The 22237-nt window shown below is 35.3% G+C and overlaps 1 protein-coding gene and 1 non-coding gene across 3 annotated transcripts; one reads left to right on the plus strand and one right to left on the minus strand.

Annotated features, from left to right (window-relative positions):
• Positions 1–1780: 1780 nt before the first annotated feature.
• LOC114409430 (vacuolar protein sorting-associated protein 26A-like) lies at positions 1781–13400 on the minus strand. Of its 2 annotated transcripts, none has more exons than XM_028372893.1 (12): positions 13140–13400; positions 12876–12929; positions 12691–12765; positions 12369–12443; positions 12169–12241; positions 6449–6493; positions 6245–6356; positions 6023–6089; positions 4841–4885; positions 4150–4205; positions 3229–3404; positions 1781–2249 (listed from the first exon to the last, which is right to left on the minus strand). In XM_028372893.1, the coding sequence occupies exons 2-12, from the start codon at positions 12876–12878 to the stop codon at positions 2068–2070; spliced, it is 909 nt and encodes a 302-aa protein (XP_028228694.1). In that variant the 5' UTR covers positions 12879–12929; positions 13140–13400; the 3' UTR covers positions 1781–2067. The 2 variants fall into 2 exon arrangements, with proteins under 2 accessions (XP_028228694.1, XP_028228693.1); XM_028372892.1 differs by having other exon boundaries at positions 13156–13399.
• An 8194-nt stretch (positions 13401–21594) lies between these two features.
• LOC114411017 lies at positions 21595–21701 on the plus strand. Its single transcript, XR_003666404.1, has one exon. It is a non-coding gene; the product is annotated as a small nucleolar RNA R71 (small nucleolar RNA).
• Positions 21702–22237: the final 536 nt, after the last annotated feature.

The following is a 22237-nucleotide window of genomic DNA, read 5'->3' on the forward strand; positions in this document are numbered from 1 at the left end:
GCTGGGTGCCCCAACAAAAATGCTGGGTGCCCCAAGTAATTCCCACCTATGAACGGATTAAAATTGATCGGGATAAAAACAAATACCAAGAATCTGACCAAATTAGTTTGGGGTTTTGTTCTTTTGGGCAATCACAGGTCAGCCAGCAATTGCACAACCTCATGATAAGGCTGACATAAGTCAGTGGGTTATCTCCATGCTTTCTAATGGGAATACAAAAAAAAATGTTGACTGAAAGATTACAAGAATATTTTGTCACTAGTTATGTCTATAGAGCTGTTGAAATAGGAATGAACGTTAAGCAGTGTTTGGCTACAGAATTAGCTTGAAAAGTGGTTACTTGTGACATTAATTATATGTTTGATTGAGAGGAAAAAAAATATAGGAGAAATAAAACATAGATAATAATGTATTATTTTTGGTTTGATTGGAGAGAAAGTAAAATAAAATAAGGAAAATATTGACTTCTATAAATAAAACATCAACTTTTCCTCCCTCCTGCCTTCTATTTAAATTTCAAACTTCTCTCCTTGTTTTCTTTTCACCTTACCAAATAAACCCTAAAAAATGATACAGTTGAAGTTGTTACTATGAATGACAACTGAGCTCGGTCATCTAGCTAGGCAGTACCTTATGCTAAAATTATATTCTTATAAGCTGCAGTATGTTTCAATTTCTATTTAGTCCCCTAAATCAAAGAAAATTAAAAACGAATCATCTGAAAATGCAAATCGACAATCACATTAATCTAAAAGAAAAAAACATGACTTCGGTTATAATATTAACAAATGTTAAGAGACTAAAATCGCATTGAGTAATTAAATTTAAGAAATTATTTAATATTTTTTAGTTTCAAGAATTAATATGACAACACTTTCAATTTCATAGACTAAAGCAATTATTTACTCAATTAAATACATAAAAAGTAAAACATTAAAAAACGTATTATCCAAAGACTTAAGCAACATTTCATTAAATAATATATAAAAAGTTTTTATAAATCGAGTTTCTACTTGCTACAACTTATAACCTCAACCAAGTGGGGTAACATGTAGGAAGCTTATGCCGCGCAAAGAGAAAAGGTGCCAAATTTGGATCTAGATTCTCTACAATAAGGGAAAGCCGAAAGCACGCATTCATGCAGTTTGACTAATTAGAACCATCCCATGAAAATCAAACTATTCATATATTATTTTGGTAAATTCAACTTAAAATATACATTTAAAGCATATATCATCGTACGGTCCAAATTCATGAGTGCATAGAATCCATTTCGGCCAAATTGTCAATACTGGTAATAAAGAGATATTATCCTAAACATATTCATCCCGCAACTAATTATGAGCCACCACACCAAGTATGAATGAGTTTCTGCTTCTTGCAAAAGCATACATTTTGTATTAGGTCTTTTTACATCATGACATTTTGACGTTTATAGTTTTTCTCACGTTTATCTTGTCAAAGCATTAGTTAATAAACAATAATCAACCAATCTTCTCTTAAAAGACAAGTTCCTCAACTTGAAACTGTAGCCCCCTAGTCACACAATAGTAACTCTAATCATCGTGCTAAGTCTCCCTTTAATTATTGCTTATCTGTAAATCTTTCACTACCTATTAACAAAAGGGGGGGAAATGTCTTCCTAATCTTAGCCTTCATTTGAAAAAATAGGCTTGTATGGTGTATCGATTGCGACAATGCAATGTTATGATTATTACTATGAATGTAACACAACAGAAGATGCCAATGCGAAGACAAAAAATCAGAGTTCTGCACCAGATTTTGTCCGTTCAAAAGAATTGAAAAAGGATATCACACTCTCAAGTATACACATTCAGTCACACACTTTCTCATGGGTATCATTGATCCAACACATTTCTTAAGATGTTTCCTTCAATGGTGTGTTTAAAAATTACAGAACTGTCTAGACATGAATGAGAGATCTGTCGATGTACATGACCGAAAGTGATGAAAGCAAGCTAGAACACTAAGCCATTTTAAGAATGTCCATCACAATCTTTTTTATTTGTTACCAAACCTAATACTCACTCCCCGAATGATAAGTAATCATGAAGTTTCTTCTTGCAGCCTATACATTGTGATTTCCTGCTGCTTGAAATATCGTCTGTCCTCTTCATCAACCAACACAAGATTTAAAAAGTACTTCACACTAAATTTGTTATTAATGTTACGATGTGTTGGGGTCAGCTCATAAGGACCGAGGAACAGTCTGATTGGAATCGATTCACCTGTAAAAACAATCACACATCATATAGGTGAAATGTATTTCATTTAGGTCAAATCAACATCTGTTGTAGAAAGCTTCTGCCTAGAAAGTAAGCAAAACATATGCATTCCTTTTCTATTTTCTTATTGCTATTCTGTTTTCTCATTTATTTGAAGGTCTTCGATGTTCAATCATTGTCTATACATTGAAGTACAAAAACAATAAACATTTTTACAAATATATTATTTTAGGGCTTAGAGTAATGCCAATACTTACATTTGGCATGAAAGATTTGACAAAAATTGTTGTTGTCTATGAATTACTTAAAGACAACCTTCTTTTAGCTAGGCATGAGACCAGTTTATGTAAAGTTTGACAGTTTTTTATATTTTAATATACTCTTCCATTGAGACAGGCTTAAATTACATATCCTCCATAGAGAAATGAAATGTGTTACATTTTACCCATTTTAACACATACTAGCCTCTTAATAGCGATGCAACTACAACCAAGTCTCCTAAAGCCACTTTAAAAGCTTTATTATTAACTTCAGAAGTTCAGAATATAGAAATAAAGTTTTAAACATCCCCTACCATTGATTTTGAAACTTCAGCTAAAACATTCATATCTTTTTCAAATATCAATAATTAATAATTTTTAATTTTTAAAAATAAAGAGGAAGTTTACCAATATATCAGGAGGAATGTAATTTATCTTTATATTTACTTTAAAAAATCTATGTGGCAGAAATTTATTACCTTAATTTGTTTTGTTAATAGCAAACATAAGATGTTATGTTATGAATACAAGACCAGTAAAATACATTTTCACCTTTCTGGTAGAAGAGTGAATACAAAAAGGTTTATGAATATGTATAAACATGAAACATTACTGCTTAAAAATCTAAACTACTTTTATGTTGTCACTTATCAAAATTAATATTTATTTAATATTTAAATAGAAAGTACAAAAGGTGTAATCCAATTTCAAGGCTAACCTACCTCTAACAGGAGCACCATCCATCAACTCAAATTTAGCCAACGTTTCTGTCTCAACATGGGTGTTGGTCCCTGATCCCGTGGATTCCCGACGCCTAATCTCAAGATCCATGTTTTTTATCTTGATTCTGACAAGTAAAAAGTATATCTTACCAATGATGACATCTTTGAGATGATACCTGAAAAGTTGTAAATCCGAATAAGTATTTACAAGTCTTATACCTTAATAACGTATAAATTAGATGAGAAAAATGTTCTCTTCAAAAGCAATGCACAAAAGCTCTATACAGTACTAAGAAGCAGATACATTTCTAAATAGTAGCCATGTCATTTTATAGGCTTGTTGAACAGTGCACAAATACTCTAACCTGCATTTTAATAATTTTTTTCCTATAATTTTTCAAACTTTTACAGTTTTACACCAACATAAATTGGAATACTAGAATAATTACATAAACTTTAGTATTTTATTATGTTTATAATAACTTATGAAATTTATTTAATTTTAAATTCAATCTTCTGATTAAAATGTCTAGTTTAAATTTATTTTAAACATTATATTATAGTCATGTGTCCTATAATTTGAAAATTTTGCTGTATGCTTGTTACCATGTTGTCCATGTCGTATTTGTGCTTCCTAGATAAAGTGCTATTTTTTGACAAAAATATCTATGGTGCAAAAAACAGCTCAATTATCTAGGATTTTTGTTATAATCAATAGACATTATGCAAGATGGAAGAACAAATTCATAGGCCAAGAAGACTGAACAAGATAATGCAATATATATATATATATTTCACACTTCAAGCTATGAACAGAAACTTAGTAGGAGATAAATTGGTACATAATTAAGATAAACAACCTGATAAAAGATTAAAAGTAGACAGAATTCCAATGAAATGGTCGATCAAAATTCAGCTTACTTGCTTTTGTTGTATTCAAATTCGATGTGTAAACAATCTTCAATTCCAACTTCCATCTGTACAAGGTATAATATTATGCAACATAATTAAGAAATAAAAGTAGCCAATAACAAAGTTGAGGTATAGCCCGAGGCAATATGATAGAAACTGGTTCATATTAAGCACACAAGGAATAAATTTCATTAAGAACCCTAATTCCCAATCCTGGCTCCAATGTGGTTTCACATTCAGAATCAAGAACAAGGCAAAGACAATAAAATGAACACTCCTGGACTTTCGAAAGCTCCAAGTCTTTCCCAATTCCTTTACAGATTCCCACACAATGAATGACTCCCTTTGAACCCCTCTTTCTATTTATATACATCACCAGACACTTGACTAACTAACTGAGTATCCCGCTAACTGACCTGCAACTAACTAACTAGCTAACTAGCTAACGCCATCAACTAACCGACGTATTACAATAACTACATGAACCTGCAGATACTTTAACAATGGGTAATTGAAAGGAAATGGTTGAGGTTGATGACATAACTTCACTTTATCATTGCTCCCGAGTCATTATTGTTTTGAATTGACGGAAAATTGTGAACATGGATATGAATTACTATCGTAGTATGTACAATAGCAATGAATATGTGCTAGACAGCATTAAAAATTTAAAATTCAATTACCATGTCATTGTGCTCACCTTGATGCTATTGTTAATTTGTGGAGGTGGAGAATAGTTTCGAACCTGATGGATGAAGAAAAAAATACATAGAAGTTAATGAAAAAGGATAACAAGAACTTCTATATTTTGAACATATACAAACTTTTTTTCTTTTGAGGTGGGGGAATAGTGTACTCATGTATCTATTTTACAATTAAGGTTATCAAACTCGAGAGTCTACATAGACTTGTGAGAGTTTCGTAAACTCGACTCATAGACCCGACTCGTAAACTCGTAAGAATGTACTTCATATAAGATAATAATAAAATACCTCTAAATGACATATCAATTCAATGTTTCAACACCATAATAAAGCAAAATAGATAAGTTCAAACTACACCAAATAAAACAAGTAATAAGTTCATACAATTTGATCCAGTCCCACTTCCGGAGATATTATAAATTGGGATACTAACATTAAAAACATGAAAACAAAATTAACCAATAAAAGACCCAGCAATAATTAGAAATATTTATGTATAACAATATGAATTTGGGGTTGGGGTAGTGAAGGTACAGAAAACATAATCACGTGCATACAAGGGGTCAAATAGAACAGTATGAATTTGGGGTAGGGGAGAGGCAACATAATCATCAGCAACTAAGAAAGGAACAGAGCCTTCCCTTCAACAGAATGGGAAGGTTTGAAATGTACAAACTAGAAACCCCAAACTCAGAATCGCATGCATGCAAGAGTGGAGAATGAGGCTTCAACAATCCACCCCCACCCAGCGGCAATCAAGCAGAGGAGAAGGAAGGAAGAATTGCAGAGAAAGAAGAAAACAGAAGCAAGAAATGAGAAAAAAAAGAACCCTGACTGGGTCTTTTAAAACAGAGGCGACCAAAAATGACCTACCCTGGTGTCGTTCATTAATTGGGGCTTCAACTGGACTCGCCAACTCGGTAGTGGACTTGCGAGTCTGACCGAGTTCGCACCAGTCTACCTCAAAAATGAGTCTACAGCTGAGTCACCTTGCAGAAGGGAACTAGACTCATAAACGCATCCGAGTTTGCAAGTTAACTCATGAGTTTGATAACCATGTTTACAACTACATCCAACACAATATTACCCATGAAATGTATTTGATTTGATAATAACATTAAATTTGATAACTACTCAGACAAGAAATCATAAATCCCGTTTACTGATAGAGAACATACCACAAAATCCTGGTATTCTACTATGCTCCCAGCATAGCCACGGTTAATGGTCACTTTCAATACATACCTGGAAATTGAAAATGCATAAAAGCATCAGAAAATATCATTTTCAAGCTCCCCATACTCTTATTAGCAAAGCAAATATTCAAGAAAGGCAATAGACAAAAAGCATATGCATAAAAATTTTAACAGACAAATCCATGGATCTTCAAGATATCTTACCTAAGCCTCACATTCACCCCATTATATGTCTCATATGGCATTTCAACAGTAGAAAATTCAAATGCATATGTTTTCCTCTCATAGATTTCTCCAGGAACGTCTAGTTCTCGTACTGTAAAAGACAGTATAATGAAAATATATAACTAAGCATCACAAGAGTTACCACACTAATTCAAGGATGAAAGTGGCAGAACACTCAATTACCAAGGGAAGTAAAGTCATAAAAATTTCCTCTGTCAAAATACATCTCTGCACAATGAAACAAAATTTAAAATGAACTTTGTCAGCAATGAAGTAGAAAAAAGATAACAGTCACAAAAAAAATTATTCCCAAAACAATAATGAAAAAACAACCGTGTTTGTTTACAGCAAGTGATGAATGGAAAATTTATTTCTTTGCTGGTCATTACCCGATAAACATTGAACAGTTACATCATTGTAAAATTAATCTTAAACTGCTCAAATTTGAAATAAGATTATCAATGACAGGAAGATCATATCAGTTTCAGGTGCAGATGCTCTAGAGAAAAAAGGGTGGGTACAAATCCAAAGAAAACATTTTCTATAAACTATTTTGACAAAACTGAAATGGAAATCTTAAATTAGGAAAATCCATCTTTGTGCTGTACAGCTTTAGGACTTAAAGTCTCTACTAATAATTCAATGATGTTTCCCTAAGATGTATATCATTTTATGCTTCATCACAATCACAAGTCAAAGGCATTAAGCACAAAAGGGACAATCCAGCTGACAATCATTTATAATTTATAATAATTGGATAACAGATATGTTAAACTCAGAAAAGGTTAGGCCAAAAACAGCTGCTCCTCATGGAGATTTCTCATATAAATACACTTTAATTACAATCTGTCAACCTGATTTTCAGCCCAATAAATAGCTAAACTGCCATATATACAATTACAGCTAATTATCCTAATTAAGAGATAATTGTTACAAATAAATGTGCAATCCCATACAATTTGCTGTGACATTTAATTCCGTTGACATCCCCCCTCAAATTGATGCCCAGAAATCGACCAGCATCAATTTGCTAAGTAGAAAATTGTGTCGCTGACGAGTCAATGTTTTAGTGAAAATGTCAGCTATTTGAATGGAAGTTGAGATGTGTGGTAGACTGATGACTCTTCGATCATAGGCATCGCGAATAGAGTGACAGTCAACCTCAATATGTTTAGTCCGTTCATGGTAAACTGGATTTGCTGCAATCTGTATGGCACTAGTGTTGTCAGCATGCAGCGGAGTTGGTTGTGCTTGAGAGAATCCAAGCTCTGTGAGGAGACCACGCAGCCATATTATTTCGAAACAAGTGGCAGACATCGCGCGATATTCTGCTTCAATGGAGGACTTTGAGACTGAATCTTGTTTCTTACATTTCCATGAAATAGGAGCATTCCCTAGGAACATACATCAGCCAGTAGTAGATTTTCTTGTGTCTGGACAACCAGCCCAATCAGCATCACTGTATGCTTGGAGTTGTACGGAGGAATCAGCAGGAAAAAACAGACCATGCTTTGGGGTGCCAAGGAGGTATCTAATGATCCGTTTTACTGCTGAAAGATGCAAATGCCTCGGAGATTGCATGAACTTACTCACGGTGTGGACAGCAAAAGAAATATCTGGGCGAGTGATAGTTAGATAGATGAGACTTCCCACGAGCTTGCGATAGTGAGTGGGATCATCAAGAAGTTCACCTTCATCTCTCCGATATTTAACATTAACTTCCATGGGAGTGTCAACAGGGGTGGCATTTGGGAGTCCAGCTAGTTGGACCAAGTTTTGAATATACTTGTGTTGACATAGAGAAATGCCTTGGTGATGATAATGCACCTCTAAACCCAAGAAATAAGTGAGATGGCCTAAGTCTTTCATCTGAAAGGTTGAATGCAACTGATTTTTTTTTCTAGAAACAGCATCTTGATCTGAACCAGTGACCACAATGTCATCCACATAAACAAGAAGCACCATGATGCCTTTAGGAGTCCTTTGTAGGAAAAGAGAGGGATCATACTGACTTTGAGTGAATTCAAAAACAAGTAGTGTCGAGCGAAACTTTTCAAACCATACTCTTGGTGCCTGTTTTAATCCATATAAAGAGCGTTTCAGTTTGCAAATATTATTAGGTGAAGGGGTAGGCATACCAATAGGAAGCTTGATGTAAACTTCCTCCTTAAGGTCACCGTGAAGGAATGCGTTTTTGACATCCATTTGATGTAGTGGCCAAGATTGTGAGGCAGCAAGAGCAAGAATAGTGCGCACAGTTGTCATCTTGGCGACCGGTGCAAAAGTCTCATCATAGTCCAGTCCATATTGTTGCTTATTTCCAAGCACAACTAAACGAGCTTTGTAACGATCTATGGATCCATCCGAACGCAGCTTTATAGAGAACACAAACTTGCTACTTAAAGGCTTAACAGATGTGGGACACGGGACTATATCCCATGTTTGATTTTCTTCCAATGCTAGAAGTTCAGTTTCAATAGCTTTCTGCCAACAAGCATTCTTCATGGCCTGGCTATAAGAGGAAGGGATAGGAATAGAGGATAATGAGGCTGTCATGGAATGGATATACCTGTCTGGGGGCTTAATAATGCGTGAGCTGCGTCTTGGAGGAGCTGGTTCTGGTTCTTCTACTGGATCAGCAGCCAAGGAATTATCTTGAGGGGGCCCTTGAGGTTCTGTCTGTTGATTTTGGTTTGCAGTGCTACGTCTGCTGTAGGTCAAGAGAGGTTTAGGAGATGGTTCTCCTGCATGAGAGTTAGAAAACAATGGCAAAACAGAAATTGGAGGAGAGGTAAGGTCAGGATTTGATGCAAAAAAGTATACATTTTCTTGGAAAATGACATTTCTAGATACTCAAATCCTACGGATGGTAGGATCATAACATAGAAAGCCCTTTTGATGAGGAGAATATCCAAGAAAGGCACATTCAACAAATTGTGTAGTGAGCTTGGTGTGTTCTCTTGGAGGAAGATGGACATAACACACAACCAAAGATACGAAGATTGGAGTAATTGGGTGGATGACCATATAACCGATTGAAAGGGGATTCATTACCTATTGATGGAGATGGCAATCGGTTGATAAGATGAACTGCAGTGGAAAGGGTTTCACACCAAAAACGTGATGGCACATGAGACTCTAGCAAAAGGGTACAGACAACATCAAGCAAATGGCAATTTTTTCTTTCCGCTACCCCATTTTGTTGTGGAGTTGAGGGGCATGACCTTTGGGATACAATGCCATTGGATTGCAAGAAGTCCTGAAATGAGTGTGACATGTATTCTCCCCCATTATCAGAGCAAAATATTTTTATTTTTGACGAAAATTGGGTCTGAACAAAAGCATGGAAAAATTTGAAAGTGGAAAAGACTTCATCTTTTGATTGCAGAAAATAGACCCAAACATCACTGTGGATGATTTCAAAAGGTTGTGTTACATTAGACTGATGTGTTGGAAAAGGCAGAATTTTACTTTTACCAAGTTTACAAGGAATACAATCAAAGTGAACAGCATTAAGAGATGAATTGTGTTTATTTCCAAGATAATTAGATTTGAGCAATTCATGAAGTACATTTGTGTTTGGATGTCCAAGACGCTTATGCCACACTTGGTAATCAACAATAGCAGAATTACAAGAAACTAAAGGCAAAGAAAGACTAGAAGGCAATGAGAAATGGATTGGGAAAAGGCGTCCAACTTTAGGCCCCTTCGCGATTATCTTCCCTGAGTGTTGATCCTGCACAAGACAACCAGACTGTGAGAATTGTACTTGACAATCATTGTCAACTAATTGACCAACTGAAATGAGATTACTAGTGAGACCAGGAGAAACAAAAACATTGGTTAGAGATGGAGAAATATCACCAGTGGTTGTGATAGGCAAAGGATTTCCATCAGCGGTGTGTATCTTGAGGTCTCCAAGATATTTTTTGATATTAGTAAGAAATTGAGCATTGTTGGTCATGTGGTTGGAAGCCCCCAAATCAAAATACCAAGGGGAAGAGGATTTACCTGAGAATCCTAGAGCAGAGAATGCTGAAATGATCATTTGTTGAACCATTTCAGGGGTCATAGTTGGAGCAGGATCAGGAGCTTGTTGCTGAACAGGTGCTGGATTGGCTGAATTATTAGGAACAGATGAATCAACTGAGGCTGTAAAAGCTGTGACATTTCGCTTGGGTGGCCTTATGGGGCATTCTTTAATAATATGCCCATCCTTTTTGCAGTAGTTGCAGAATTTGTTCGGACAGTTAGAAGCATAATGTCCAAATTGCTTACAACAGAAACATTGAACAGTACGCATGTCATGGCTTTTTGGTTTTCCTCGGGCCACATATGCCACTGGAACAATAGCGGATTTGTGATCTTCAATGATGGACTGTGTAAGGAGGCGTTGTTCTTCACGCAACAGAGCATTAAAACATGCATCCAGTGATGGTACAGGATTTCTATGCATGAGGTTGGACCGAATACCTTCAAAATCAGATCTCAATTTCATAAGAAATTGATCGCGTTTAGTAGTTTCATGAACTGTTTGGACTGAACTGAGGCCTTCAGAAGGCAAGTCCGCATAAACTATATCAGTGTATTCAGCCCAAAGATTCATGAATTGAGAGTAAAAATCAGAGATGGAGAGACTATCCTGTCTAAAGGTAGCGATGTCGTGTTCAAGCTGGAACCTTCGAGCTTCATTGTTGTGACTGTAGACTTTCTTCAAGTAATTTCACATTGTGGTTGCTGTCTTGTAAGGCCGAAGATTCAGGACAATGTTGGGATCGACAGAGCCTAGGATCCAGGCCATGACTTGAGCATTTTTGACTGTCCATTTGGCGTGTTCAACCTTAGTTGTGTCTTTGTCAGGGACGGGAGAGCTGCCGTCAACATGACCCCATAAGTCTTTTCCTGTGACAAAGATCTGGAATTGGAATGCCCAAGCTGAGTAGTTTTTGCCATTAAGGCGAACCAAGAGAACATCATACTTTTCGATAGACATGGAACAAGGGATGGTAATCTGGATTGGGAAAGAAATGATCAAGAAACAGAAAAAAACAAGGACTTGGAGAGAACTGAAACTTGGACGAGGCTGAAAGAACAAGGAAAGAAGTGCAGACTAGGGTCTTGGATCGAAACCTAGGCTGATACCATGTTAAACTCAGAAAAGGTTAGGCCAAAAACTGTTGCTCCTCATGGAGATTTCTCATATAAATACACTTTAATTACAATCTGTCAACCTGATTTTCAGCCCAATAAATAGCTAAACTGTCATATATACAATTACAGCTAATTATCCTAATTAAGAGATAATTGTTACAAATAAATGTGCAATCCCATACAATTTGCTGTGGCATTTAATTCCGTTGACAAGATAGACACTGAAGTTGGAATATTTACCCAAGGTAACAATTTTAAAAAGATAAGGAATAAAAATTTCCGAGTAGCATGCATCATCAATGCTGGATTGATTTTTTAACTAATTTCAGATTCCATAAAGGTATAAAGGTCAATTACATAGAGAAAATCACACATCTATCTTACATGTAATGCAAATGTAACAATGTAGCATGCCTAATTGTTCTAATCTTTATTGAACAAAATTTAATACATGTGACACAAAAGGACCAAAATAATACATAATGAAAATATTCTTTTCAGGGGAAATGAAGAATCATAGACTTTAAAGTTTGAATAATAATTGACAAGGTAAATTCCTATAAGCAAGTGAACCAAAAATTCTACAAAGTACAATAGAATTTTTCTATCATAATCAGTTTCATCACATAGTATAATATCAACAAAAAAGATTTTAAGCAACAATTCATTCTACCTCATCCTTTTGTTTTCCTCCATTGAGACTTGCGAGACACAACACAATAAAAAGTCAGAAAGATTAGTCATGTACAAACCTATCTGTCCAAGGAGCTCAACTTTTACACCATTGTGATCAATCTTCTTCCCTTGCATTGGTTCTATTGTAATCTAAACATGGAAGCAGATACATAAGTAAGGTTAAGTGGTTGACAATTTATCAGAAGTTATTTGAAAACATTATGTGTTTAACTTAAACTCAACTGTACAATATTATGAACATCAACAAATAAAATACCTTCCCACCAATGTTTTCTTGACTTTGGAAAAGTGGGACTGTGACCATTTGACCATTTTCTTTTTTAAACGGAACCTATAAATCCACAAGAAAGGATATCAACCAAAGCGAACTTATATAACAATACAAGTCACTACAATGATGTGACCAAAAGCCAAGCTATTTAAAGATCACAATTCCCCTCCCACCACTCTGAACTTTCACTAGCATCAGCCTCTTCCTTATGCAGCATTATTACAAAATCCAACTGCGACAATGTGACGCACACCACTACTTCCCACAATAAAAATTATAAAAGCAAAAAGTAAAAGTGGTTGCTTACCTGCTTCCGGTTCTTCCCATCATTAAACGTGATCAAGACATTACATGCAGGCTTGAAAGCTCCAAGAAGGTAATTCTATTTAAGAAAAAAAAAAATTGGTTCCCCAAAGAGGTAAATAAGCATAGAGGGTCACCAACATCACCAAATCAAGTGAATCGACGTTAGAACAACAAAACAACACTCACCATGCTGTTTACAATTCAATCTTCTTCTTTCTACCTCAGTGCACACACCAGCACCTGTGAAACACAAATCTAGCATCACAATCCCCAAATTAACAGCATTCACACAAAAACAACATTCCTGATTTCACAGATCTTCACCCCCAAAAAAAATCAAAATGACTCAACGACCTATTGGGTCCAAGATCACACTCAAAACCCCTTTTTCATAAATTATCAAACCCTATAGTTATCCCCCTCCCAAACCCTAAAAACCGAAATCCATACAAAATTCAAGTGGTACCGTGTGCGCGATTCCGCGTATCAACAAAAGGAAATAATCAAGGAATTGCGATGATCTGCGACGTCGTTTGATGTGATGAGGAACCGATCAGCGAAACGCATAATTTGAAGTGAATCTTGCAACTCAGTAAGCCCTAACAGTAACACGGTAGAGGTAGAAGAAGTAGCAGAGTCGCATCTTCTTATTCTTCTGCATTTCCAAAGCTTAAACGCATTGTCGTTTCAGTGACGTGGGTGTGATTAGTTTTCTGTTTTTTTTTTTTCCGTTCAGCACTATGTCCCATCCCATGTGTACAAGGGGGAAACAATAATAATATTAATAAGAAATATTAACATTAATTTATTTACATAAGAAAATGAACATGTTTAAAGTATTAATATTTTGGATTTTAATTAAATTAACTAATTATTAATTTTGGTGACATAAATAAAAAATTATATAACTATGATTAAGAAAATAAGAGAGATTTATTTAATTAATAATTAACATGTTTAATTTTCTTGCCAAAATATATAAAAATTCAGATACCAAGGTGAATAGAATGAAATGAATAAATTTTTATCCTGTAAAAAAGTATTGTTATTATTATTATTATGTTTGTAACATCCTGAATCTTAATTTATTTATTTCCTATACTGTGTAAAGTTATACCGTGAAAGATTAATAATGTAAGTTCATATTATGTAAATTTACTTTATGAATGTATGAATTTAATTTGTTAAGTGTATAATTCTAAGCCTTGAATTTTGTGCTATGCATAGAATGAAATACATAACTTTTTATCATATCAAAAAATATTATTATTATTATTATTATTATTATTATTATTATTATTATTATTTGTAACATCTTAATTTATTTCCTACACTATGTGAAGTTATACCATGAAAGACTAGACAATGTAAGTTCACACTATATAAATTTACTCAGTGAATGTATGAATTTAATTTGTTGAGCGTATAATTCTAAGCCTTTATATAAATAGGTGTATGTGTTTTGTTTAACATAGCTTAACCGAGAAATAAAAACTGTATGAGCTAAAATTTCATCTGTGAAAGAATTACACTATACATTGAGTGACAATTAGTTTTGTGAGAGTGAATGTTGTACAAGGTTCACTTTGATTACACGTAATCCAAGGAATTTTAATACGTCTATCTCGAGAATTAGGATAGGATATACCAATTTTAGTAAAAGCAAAATTTTCATTTTTGTTTAAAACCTACTTTAGCCACTTTTGGTTAAAATTTCAAAAGCAACAATAACCTTAAATGGCATGGCTTGGCACATTAAACATGGCTGGTCATGAGTCATTCATGTTGTCAATTAAGCTTGTCAACTTTAACCTAACCAAGTTTCCTTTGGACCAACCTTAAACCTCATCTTTATATTTTGTTAAAAACCAATTTGGAACCCATTTCCTTCCTCATTTGCACGAGTTCACCAAGAGGGAGAGGAAGTCATTCTTTGTCATTTTTTGAGCTTTATACAAGTGCTATTGAGGTTTCTTCCATCAAAGCTTTGATAAGGGACTCCTTATCTTCTTTCGCTTGTTATTTTCCTTACCAAATTCGTGTAAGCTTCTCATTCATGGTTCCAAATTTTCATTTTCATTCTTAGAAGCTTGAGATTTTAAGGATCTGAGTTCCTTGTTCATCTAAGTAGTTTCGTGTAGCTTCATCAAGGCAAGGGGGATCTTTCCAATTCTTGAACCCTAATCTTGTTGTCTTTGGAAGCTAAGTTTCATTGAATGTTGTTTTGATGTTCAAAATTCGTAGCTACTACCCTGACTGAAACTGTAGATATGTTGTTATTTATTTTGAAATTTTAAGGTAAAAAATGAGTTCCTTGGGTGTCAAAACTTAGGGTTAGCCTTAAATTTCACATAAATTGAAGCTTTCTAATAAAAGTTATGAACAAAACAAGTTTAAGGAATTTTTCTTTTTGGACTAAATTGTCACGAAAATAAATTGGTTGCTATCATGGACTGGTTTTGTTAAAGATTTGACTTTAAAAATGAGTTTGTTAGGTGTGAAAATATAGGGTAGCATGTAAAATTTATGAAAATATGTTAGAGATAGGGAGAGCAACATGAGAAACATGGTGAACAACATAAAGGCCAAAGCTTGAAGCTCAAGGACAAGCTTGAAGATGTTGTGCTCAAAGTCTCTGGATGAAGCAACAACTTAAAGACTTTGGAGTAAACCTTGGTTCTAAAATGTGGCAACATAAGTGTTATCAATCTAACAAAAAATCCTATCATGCATTCTAGGACTAAACACATAGAAATAATGCATCATTTTCTTAGAGATCATGTGTTAAAAGGTGACTGCTACATTGAGTTCATAGATAGTGAGCATTAACTTGCAGACATTTTCACTAAACCACTTGCTAGAGATAGGTTCTTTTTCATTAGAAATGAAATAGGCATATTAGATGCATCCAACATAAAATAACTTCCTATTTGCATAATGTGTGATGCACATTGCTATTTGAGACGATGACTAATTTATTCTGGAGTCTCTACTTTAATCAATTACCAAGTAGTTTAATCGATTACTTCTCTCTCGCTTAGTTGTTCAGAAGTAAACAAGAACACTTTAATCGATTACTTTGAGTATTTAATTGATTACATTATTGATTGAGGCCGTACCCGAATTAAATAAACATTAAAATGTAGTAACTAGAAAGTGATCCTAGGTCGTTTCCCAACGAGCAATGATAAACCAAATGTTCATAACCGATAGTAGGAAATAGTAACAAATTTGGGGGGGGGGGGGGTTGTTTGCTTTTGTAAATTAAACAGCGAGTAAAATTTAATTAGAAAATATCAGAATTAAAATACGTTGCTTCCCCTTGATTCACAAGCAAGTCTCTTATCCTAGGTTGCGATAATTTATCCTTATTCAGTTCAACCACTTAATCCAACCCTAAATTAAATTACTAAACGAAATTTAACATAAAGCATTCATTATGTGATTAAGCATCACACACACCAATTACTCATAAACGATCATTAAGCATGAACGTAAATTAAGCGCAGAGACAATTAATCAAGCAATAAGCATGCATGAATTAATAACAACTAATTCAGAGTAATTAGTGAAGAGAAAAAACTGAACAGAATTTAACAGTAATAATAGAACCACAAAGAGAATTGTGCTTGATCCTCAAGAGAAAACAACGCTGCGGACTTAGCCTTCCATTAATCAAATTGAGAACAAAATTTTATTGATAAAACTAAAAGTCTGAACTGGAATTGTAAAAAACGAAAATAAAAGAGAAAGAGAAGAGAGACTAAAACTAAAAACGAAAAATAGAAGAGAGAGAGGAGAGAGAGAACTAAATTAGAACCTTGGTGTTGTTATATAGTTTTTCAGCCCCAAAGCTTACAAATCTGTTTTAAATCCAAGCCCATAAGTAAAATCAAATCAAATCTAGATAAGATAAGATCTAGATGAAATAATATCTAGATGAGATCAAATCTAAATAATATCTAGATAAGATAAGATAAGATAAGATCTAATTTTGTAGAATAAATTAGTCTGCCCTCTTCAAGTCCAAGCCCAATGCTAGATTCAAGCCCAAGCCCAATTCTAGATTCAAGCCCAATGCTTCATTAATTCCTGAAATTAGATTAAAAACATCAAATTAGCTGAATGAGCCCAAATAATAAAACTGCCTAATAAATTTGACAATTAAGACTAATCAGTATTTAAAATGGTGCAAAAAGGGTTAAGAAATAGGAAAAAATAATGGCACATCAAACCCCCCCCCCATACTTAGCCTTTTGCACTCCTGGGCAAAATGAAATAAAGAACAAAATCCAAAGATATCAAAGAGAGACAAACAAAAACATTTACATATTTCTCAATGAACATCAAGGAATGAAAGAAATGAGTAACATCTAACATGAAAAGATCCAAAGAGTCAAGACATTCGTGAAAATCATCCAAGTAACCCAATCATGGCAAAATAGTTAATCAGCTCAATAATGAAAAATGATTAAGCCTCACAAGATATACACTCTATCTCTCAAGTGTCTAGGCTATTATTTACTCTCGAAGCACCCATGAAAACAAACACCACATAGACTTGGCAAAATTCTAAAATTGACAAACGACTTGACAACACATGCATATGAGGATCAAAAGGTCTTTAAAGGTTGTAATGGGGCCAAGGACAAGATAGGGAAGAAAAATATGGAATAAGTAGCTAAATCCCAAAGGAATAGAGGAGCAATGGGGAATAAGTGGAAATTAAGCACAAGTAGTAAACCCAAACCCTCTAATATCAACAAAATCAACCAAGGCTCCCAAATCAAGTTCTCATATCAAGACCTTATTTATTCAACTTCACTTCTTTTCTTCTTTTTTTTTGAATTGTACGAAATTGCAGAATTTGCAGCAACTGATTTTTTTTTCATTTTTGATTTTTTTTTAATTTTTTTAACAGTACGAAATTGAAGATTAAAGAAAGAACTAGGCAATATATATATATACATCAAGCATGGCCAAAAATCATATCTTCCAATGAAACATACCCCCCCACACTTATTCCCAGCTTATTCCCAAAACAATTCCAAAGCTCCAAAATTCCTTAAGGGTAAGGTGATATAATGGTTTTTCACTTAAGGCTTGTAATGAGCTTCAAAACAAAGAAAAAGGAAAATAGGCTCAAAGAGGCTATCAAAGGAATTAATTCAAGGTAAGGCTATTGTGCAAGCAATCAATGGGGCAAAACACACCAAAAGATTATGATGATGGATGGCTCGAATTCTCACAAAGGTAAACTTATCACTTTCAAATTGAGCTTTCAAAACTATCATGACATGTAAAGGAATAACAAGGATTTCAAGTCACAAAATGTCAAGAGACTTTTATTTTCAGAACAATTACCCATTACTTGAACATATCCTATAATTCAAAGACAAACATGCAAATTTAACACAACAAAACTAACAAAACTAAACTAGAACCCAACAAAACTAACAAAAATTAAACTAATTTAACACGACTAACAAAACCAAAACCAAAGAACACACTCCCCCCATACTTAAACAACGCATTGTCCTCAATGTGGCACAATTAAAAGATTAAAAGCAATTAAACCATCAAATAGAATCGGACAAATGTAATAAAAGTAAAGGAGGAGATAGGAAAAGAAAAACTCCCTAAGTCATGGTGGAAAAGAAGTAAGCTGAAGTAAGGAGATCTTTTGAGCAAGGACAACCCCCAATGTGTAATTGGATGCATCACACATTAGCTCAAATGGGGCTGTCCAATCAGTGCTCTTTTGAGGCAATGAAATGCCTCTTTGCATTTATCATTAAAGTCAAACTCCACCTCCTTTTGCAACAAGTTGGATAGTGGAAGGGCTACCTTGCTAAACTCTCTTATAAAGCGCCTGTAGAATTCTGCATGACCAAGAAAAGATCGCACCTCTCGCACGCAAGAGGGGTAAGACAATTGTGAAATAACAGAAATTTTTGTAGGATCTATTTCAATGCCCTTATTGGAAATAATGTGGCCTAAAACTATACCTTGCTCAACCATAAAATGACATTTTTCAAAATTTTGAACAAGGTTAGTTTCAGTGCATCTATTCAAAACCTTTTCCAGACTATCCAAACAAATATCAAAAGAGAATCCATATACAGTGAAATCATCCATAAAAACCTCTATGCAATTTTCTAAAAAATCACTGAAAATACTAATCATGCACCGCTGGAAGGTACCAGGGGCATTGCACAGGCCGAAAGGCATCCTCCTATAGGCAAAAGTGCCGAAGGGGCAGGTGAATATGATTTTTTCCTGATCCTCAGGGGCAATAGTGATTTGCATATAACCAGAAAAACCATCAAGGAAACATTAGTGAGATTTACCTACCAGGCGTTCAAGCATCTGGTCAATGAATGGTAGGGGAAAATGATCCTTTTTGGTAACCTGGTTTAGCCTCCTATAGTTGATGCAGACTCTCCAACTGTTCTGCACCTGAGTAGGAATCAACTCCTCCTTCTCATTTTTTATCACGGTGAGGCCGGTTTTCTTCGGGACTACCTGGACGGGACTCGCCCATTGGCTGTTGGAGATAGGATAAATGATGCCAGCTTGCAAAAGCTTGGTTACCTCCTTCTTCACTACATCAAAAATCATCGGGTTGAGTCTTCTCTGTGGCTGTCTCACTGGTTTAGCTCCATCTTCTAAATTTATTCGATCCATACATGTGGATGGGCTAATACCAGGAATGTCCGCCAAGGTCCAGCCTATAGCCTTCTTGTGCTTCTTGAGAACTGATAACAACTTATCCTCTTACTCATCAACAAGGGAGGCAGATATAATTACTGGAAAACTTTTGCTATCATCCAAGTAAGCATATTTTAAATTTGATGGCAGAGGCTTCACTTCTGGTGTGGATGGCTGGATAGTGGTAGAAAGAGATGGTTTCTCAGCCTATACCTCATAAAGAAAGTCAGATGTATGTGTACTTCCTGAAACATGGTTAGTTCTATCTGACTCTATAAAATCAATCTAAAGAGGTAAAACATCAACAGACATGTAATCAATATCAAATTCAGATTCACTCTCAGCATCAAATTCAGACATATGATCAAGTACAAATTCAGATTCAATGCATGAAGAGTGACAGGCATGCAGATTAGAATGAAGATCAGTCATGTATTCATCAATAATATGGTCAATTATTTCAACAGGAAATACAGAAAGATCTTCAGATGGGTGTTTCATAGCATCAAGAATATTAAAATGAACAGTTATATCATCAAACTCCATAGATAGTGTGCCTGCATATACATCTATCTTAGTTCTAGCAGTTTTCATAAAAGGTCTGCCTAGAATGATGGGAACTGATCCTTTAGAAAATCCCTCCTCCATATTTAAAATATAAAAATCAACAGGGAAAATCAACTCACCAACTCTAACTAAGACATCCTCTATGAAACCAGCAGGATAGGCAACACTTCTATTAGCTAAATGAATTACCACATCAGTTGACTGCAAAGGACCTAGAGATAGAGAATTAAAAATAGACAGAGGCATAACACTAACAGAAGCTCCTAAATCTAGCATGGCATTGTCAAACTTATTGTTCCCTATAATACAAGGTATGCTGAATGTACCTGGATCTTTACATTTTTCAGGGATTTGGTGAACAGATTTACCAATCAATGCGGAGACATTTCTGCCCATACTAATTCTTTCACTTCCTTTAAGCTTCCGCTTATTAGTGCACAACTCCTTCAAGAATTTAGCATATCTTGGAATTTGCTTTATTGCATCCAGCAGAGGTATGTTTACCTCTACTTTCCTAAATGTTTCCAAGATCTCCTTCTCTGCCTCTTCCATTTTTTTTGTTGGAAATTGCTCTTGGAGGGAATGGAAGAGGGATATGCCGCTTCTCTTTAGATTCACCTGCATAGAAATTGTTAGGTAACTTACTCTTTAAAATTTTGTCATCATCTTTTTCTGGAGTAGAGTGAGGTTGGGCAGGTTCATTGGCAGATGAGGAAGATGCTACTGGTTGAGGTCCTTGACACTGCTTTCCTGACCTCAATGTAATGGCACTCACATTTTTGGGATTCTGGACAGATTGAGAATGTAATTTATCAGAATTCTGGGATTGTTGTTGATTTAACTGTGTAGCCAACTGTCCCATCTGATTAGTTAAGCTCTGAATGGAGGCTCTAGTCTCTTGCTAAAACTACATGTTTTGCATAGTCATTTGCCTCACAAGTTCTTCAAGGGAAGGTTACGGAGGGGCCTCAACTGTTTGCTGTTTCTGGGGCTGTTGCTGTTGTTGTTGTTGCTGGATTGGTGGAGGAACGTATGGTTTGCTTGGGCCAACAACATTTTGAAAATAAGGCTATTGTTGTTGCTGCTGTTGTGAAGGATTCGACCATCTAAGGTTGGGATGATTCCTCCATCCGGGATTGTACCTGTTGCTGGAGAGGTCATAGTTATTCTGTTGTGGCTGATTTTGCTGTTGAGGTTGAGGAGGTTTGTTGTAGATGTTTGCAGCATAAGCTTCAGGATGTTCAATTGCTTCAGATTGTTACACAGAAGGGCAAAGGTCTGTGTGGTGGTCGGCAGAGGAGCGTAAATCACAGAGTCTGGCAACAGATGCAGATTTTTGATTCATGGCCAGTTGGGTTACCAGGTTAACCAAGGCATCTAGTTTACCTTCAAGCTTCTTAGTCTCACCTGATGAAGATGAATTCGTGGCTACTTCATGCACTCCTCTAATGACAATAGCATCATTTCTGGCACTGAATTGCTGGGAGTTGGAAGCCATCTTCTCAATTAAATTTCTGGCTTCAGCAGGGGTCATGTCTCCAAGGGCTCCACCACTGGCAGCATTTATCATACTTCACTCCATGTTGCTGGTCCTTCATAAAAATATTGGAGGAGAAGCTGCTCTGAAATCTGGTGGTGAGGGCAACTAGCACATAATTTTTTAAATCTCTCCCAGTATTCATATAGGCTCTCTCCACTGAGTTGTCTAATGCCTGAAATATCTTTTCTGATGGTCGTGGTCCTGGAAGCAGGGAAATTTTTTTCTAAGAATACTCTCTTGAGGTCATCCCAGCTGGTGATGGACCTTGGAGCAAGGTAATATAGCCAGTCCTTTGTCACTCCCTCTAAAGAATGAGGATAGACCTTCATAAATATGTGATCCTCCAGGACATCTAGTGGTTTCATGGTGGAGCAGACAATATGGAATTCTTTCAGATGCTTGTGTGGGTCTTCACCTGCAAGGTCATGAAACTTTGGAAGCAAATGGATCAGTCCAATTTTAAGAACATATGGGACATCCTCATCAGGGTATTGGATGCACAAGCTTTCATAGGTGAAATCAAGTGCAGCCAATTCCCTTAGAGTCCTCTCACGGGGTGGAGGGTGTGCCATGTTCTCAGAATATTCAAAATCAGAATGCTCAAAACTATAATGCTCAAAATCACCAATAACAGAATGCTCAGGATGCTCAAAAGATACTAAATGATGTCTAACTAATCTATAAAATGTCCTATCTATCTCAGGATCAAAGGGTTGTAAGTTAGATGGAT

The sequence above is a fragment of the Glycine soja genome, chromosome 4 (assembly GCF_004193775.1).
Source record: "Glycine soja cultivar W05 chromosome 4, ASM419377v2, whole genome shotgun sequence".
Classification (NCBI taxonomy): Eukaryota; Viridiplantae; Streptophyta; class Magnoliopsida; order Fabales; family Fabaceae; genus Glycine; species Glycine soja.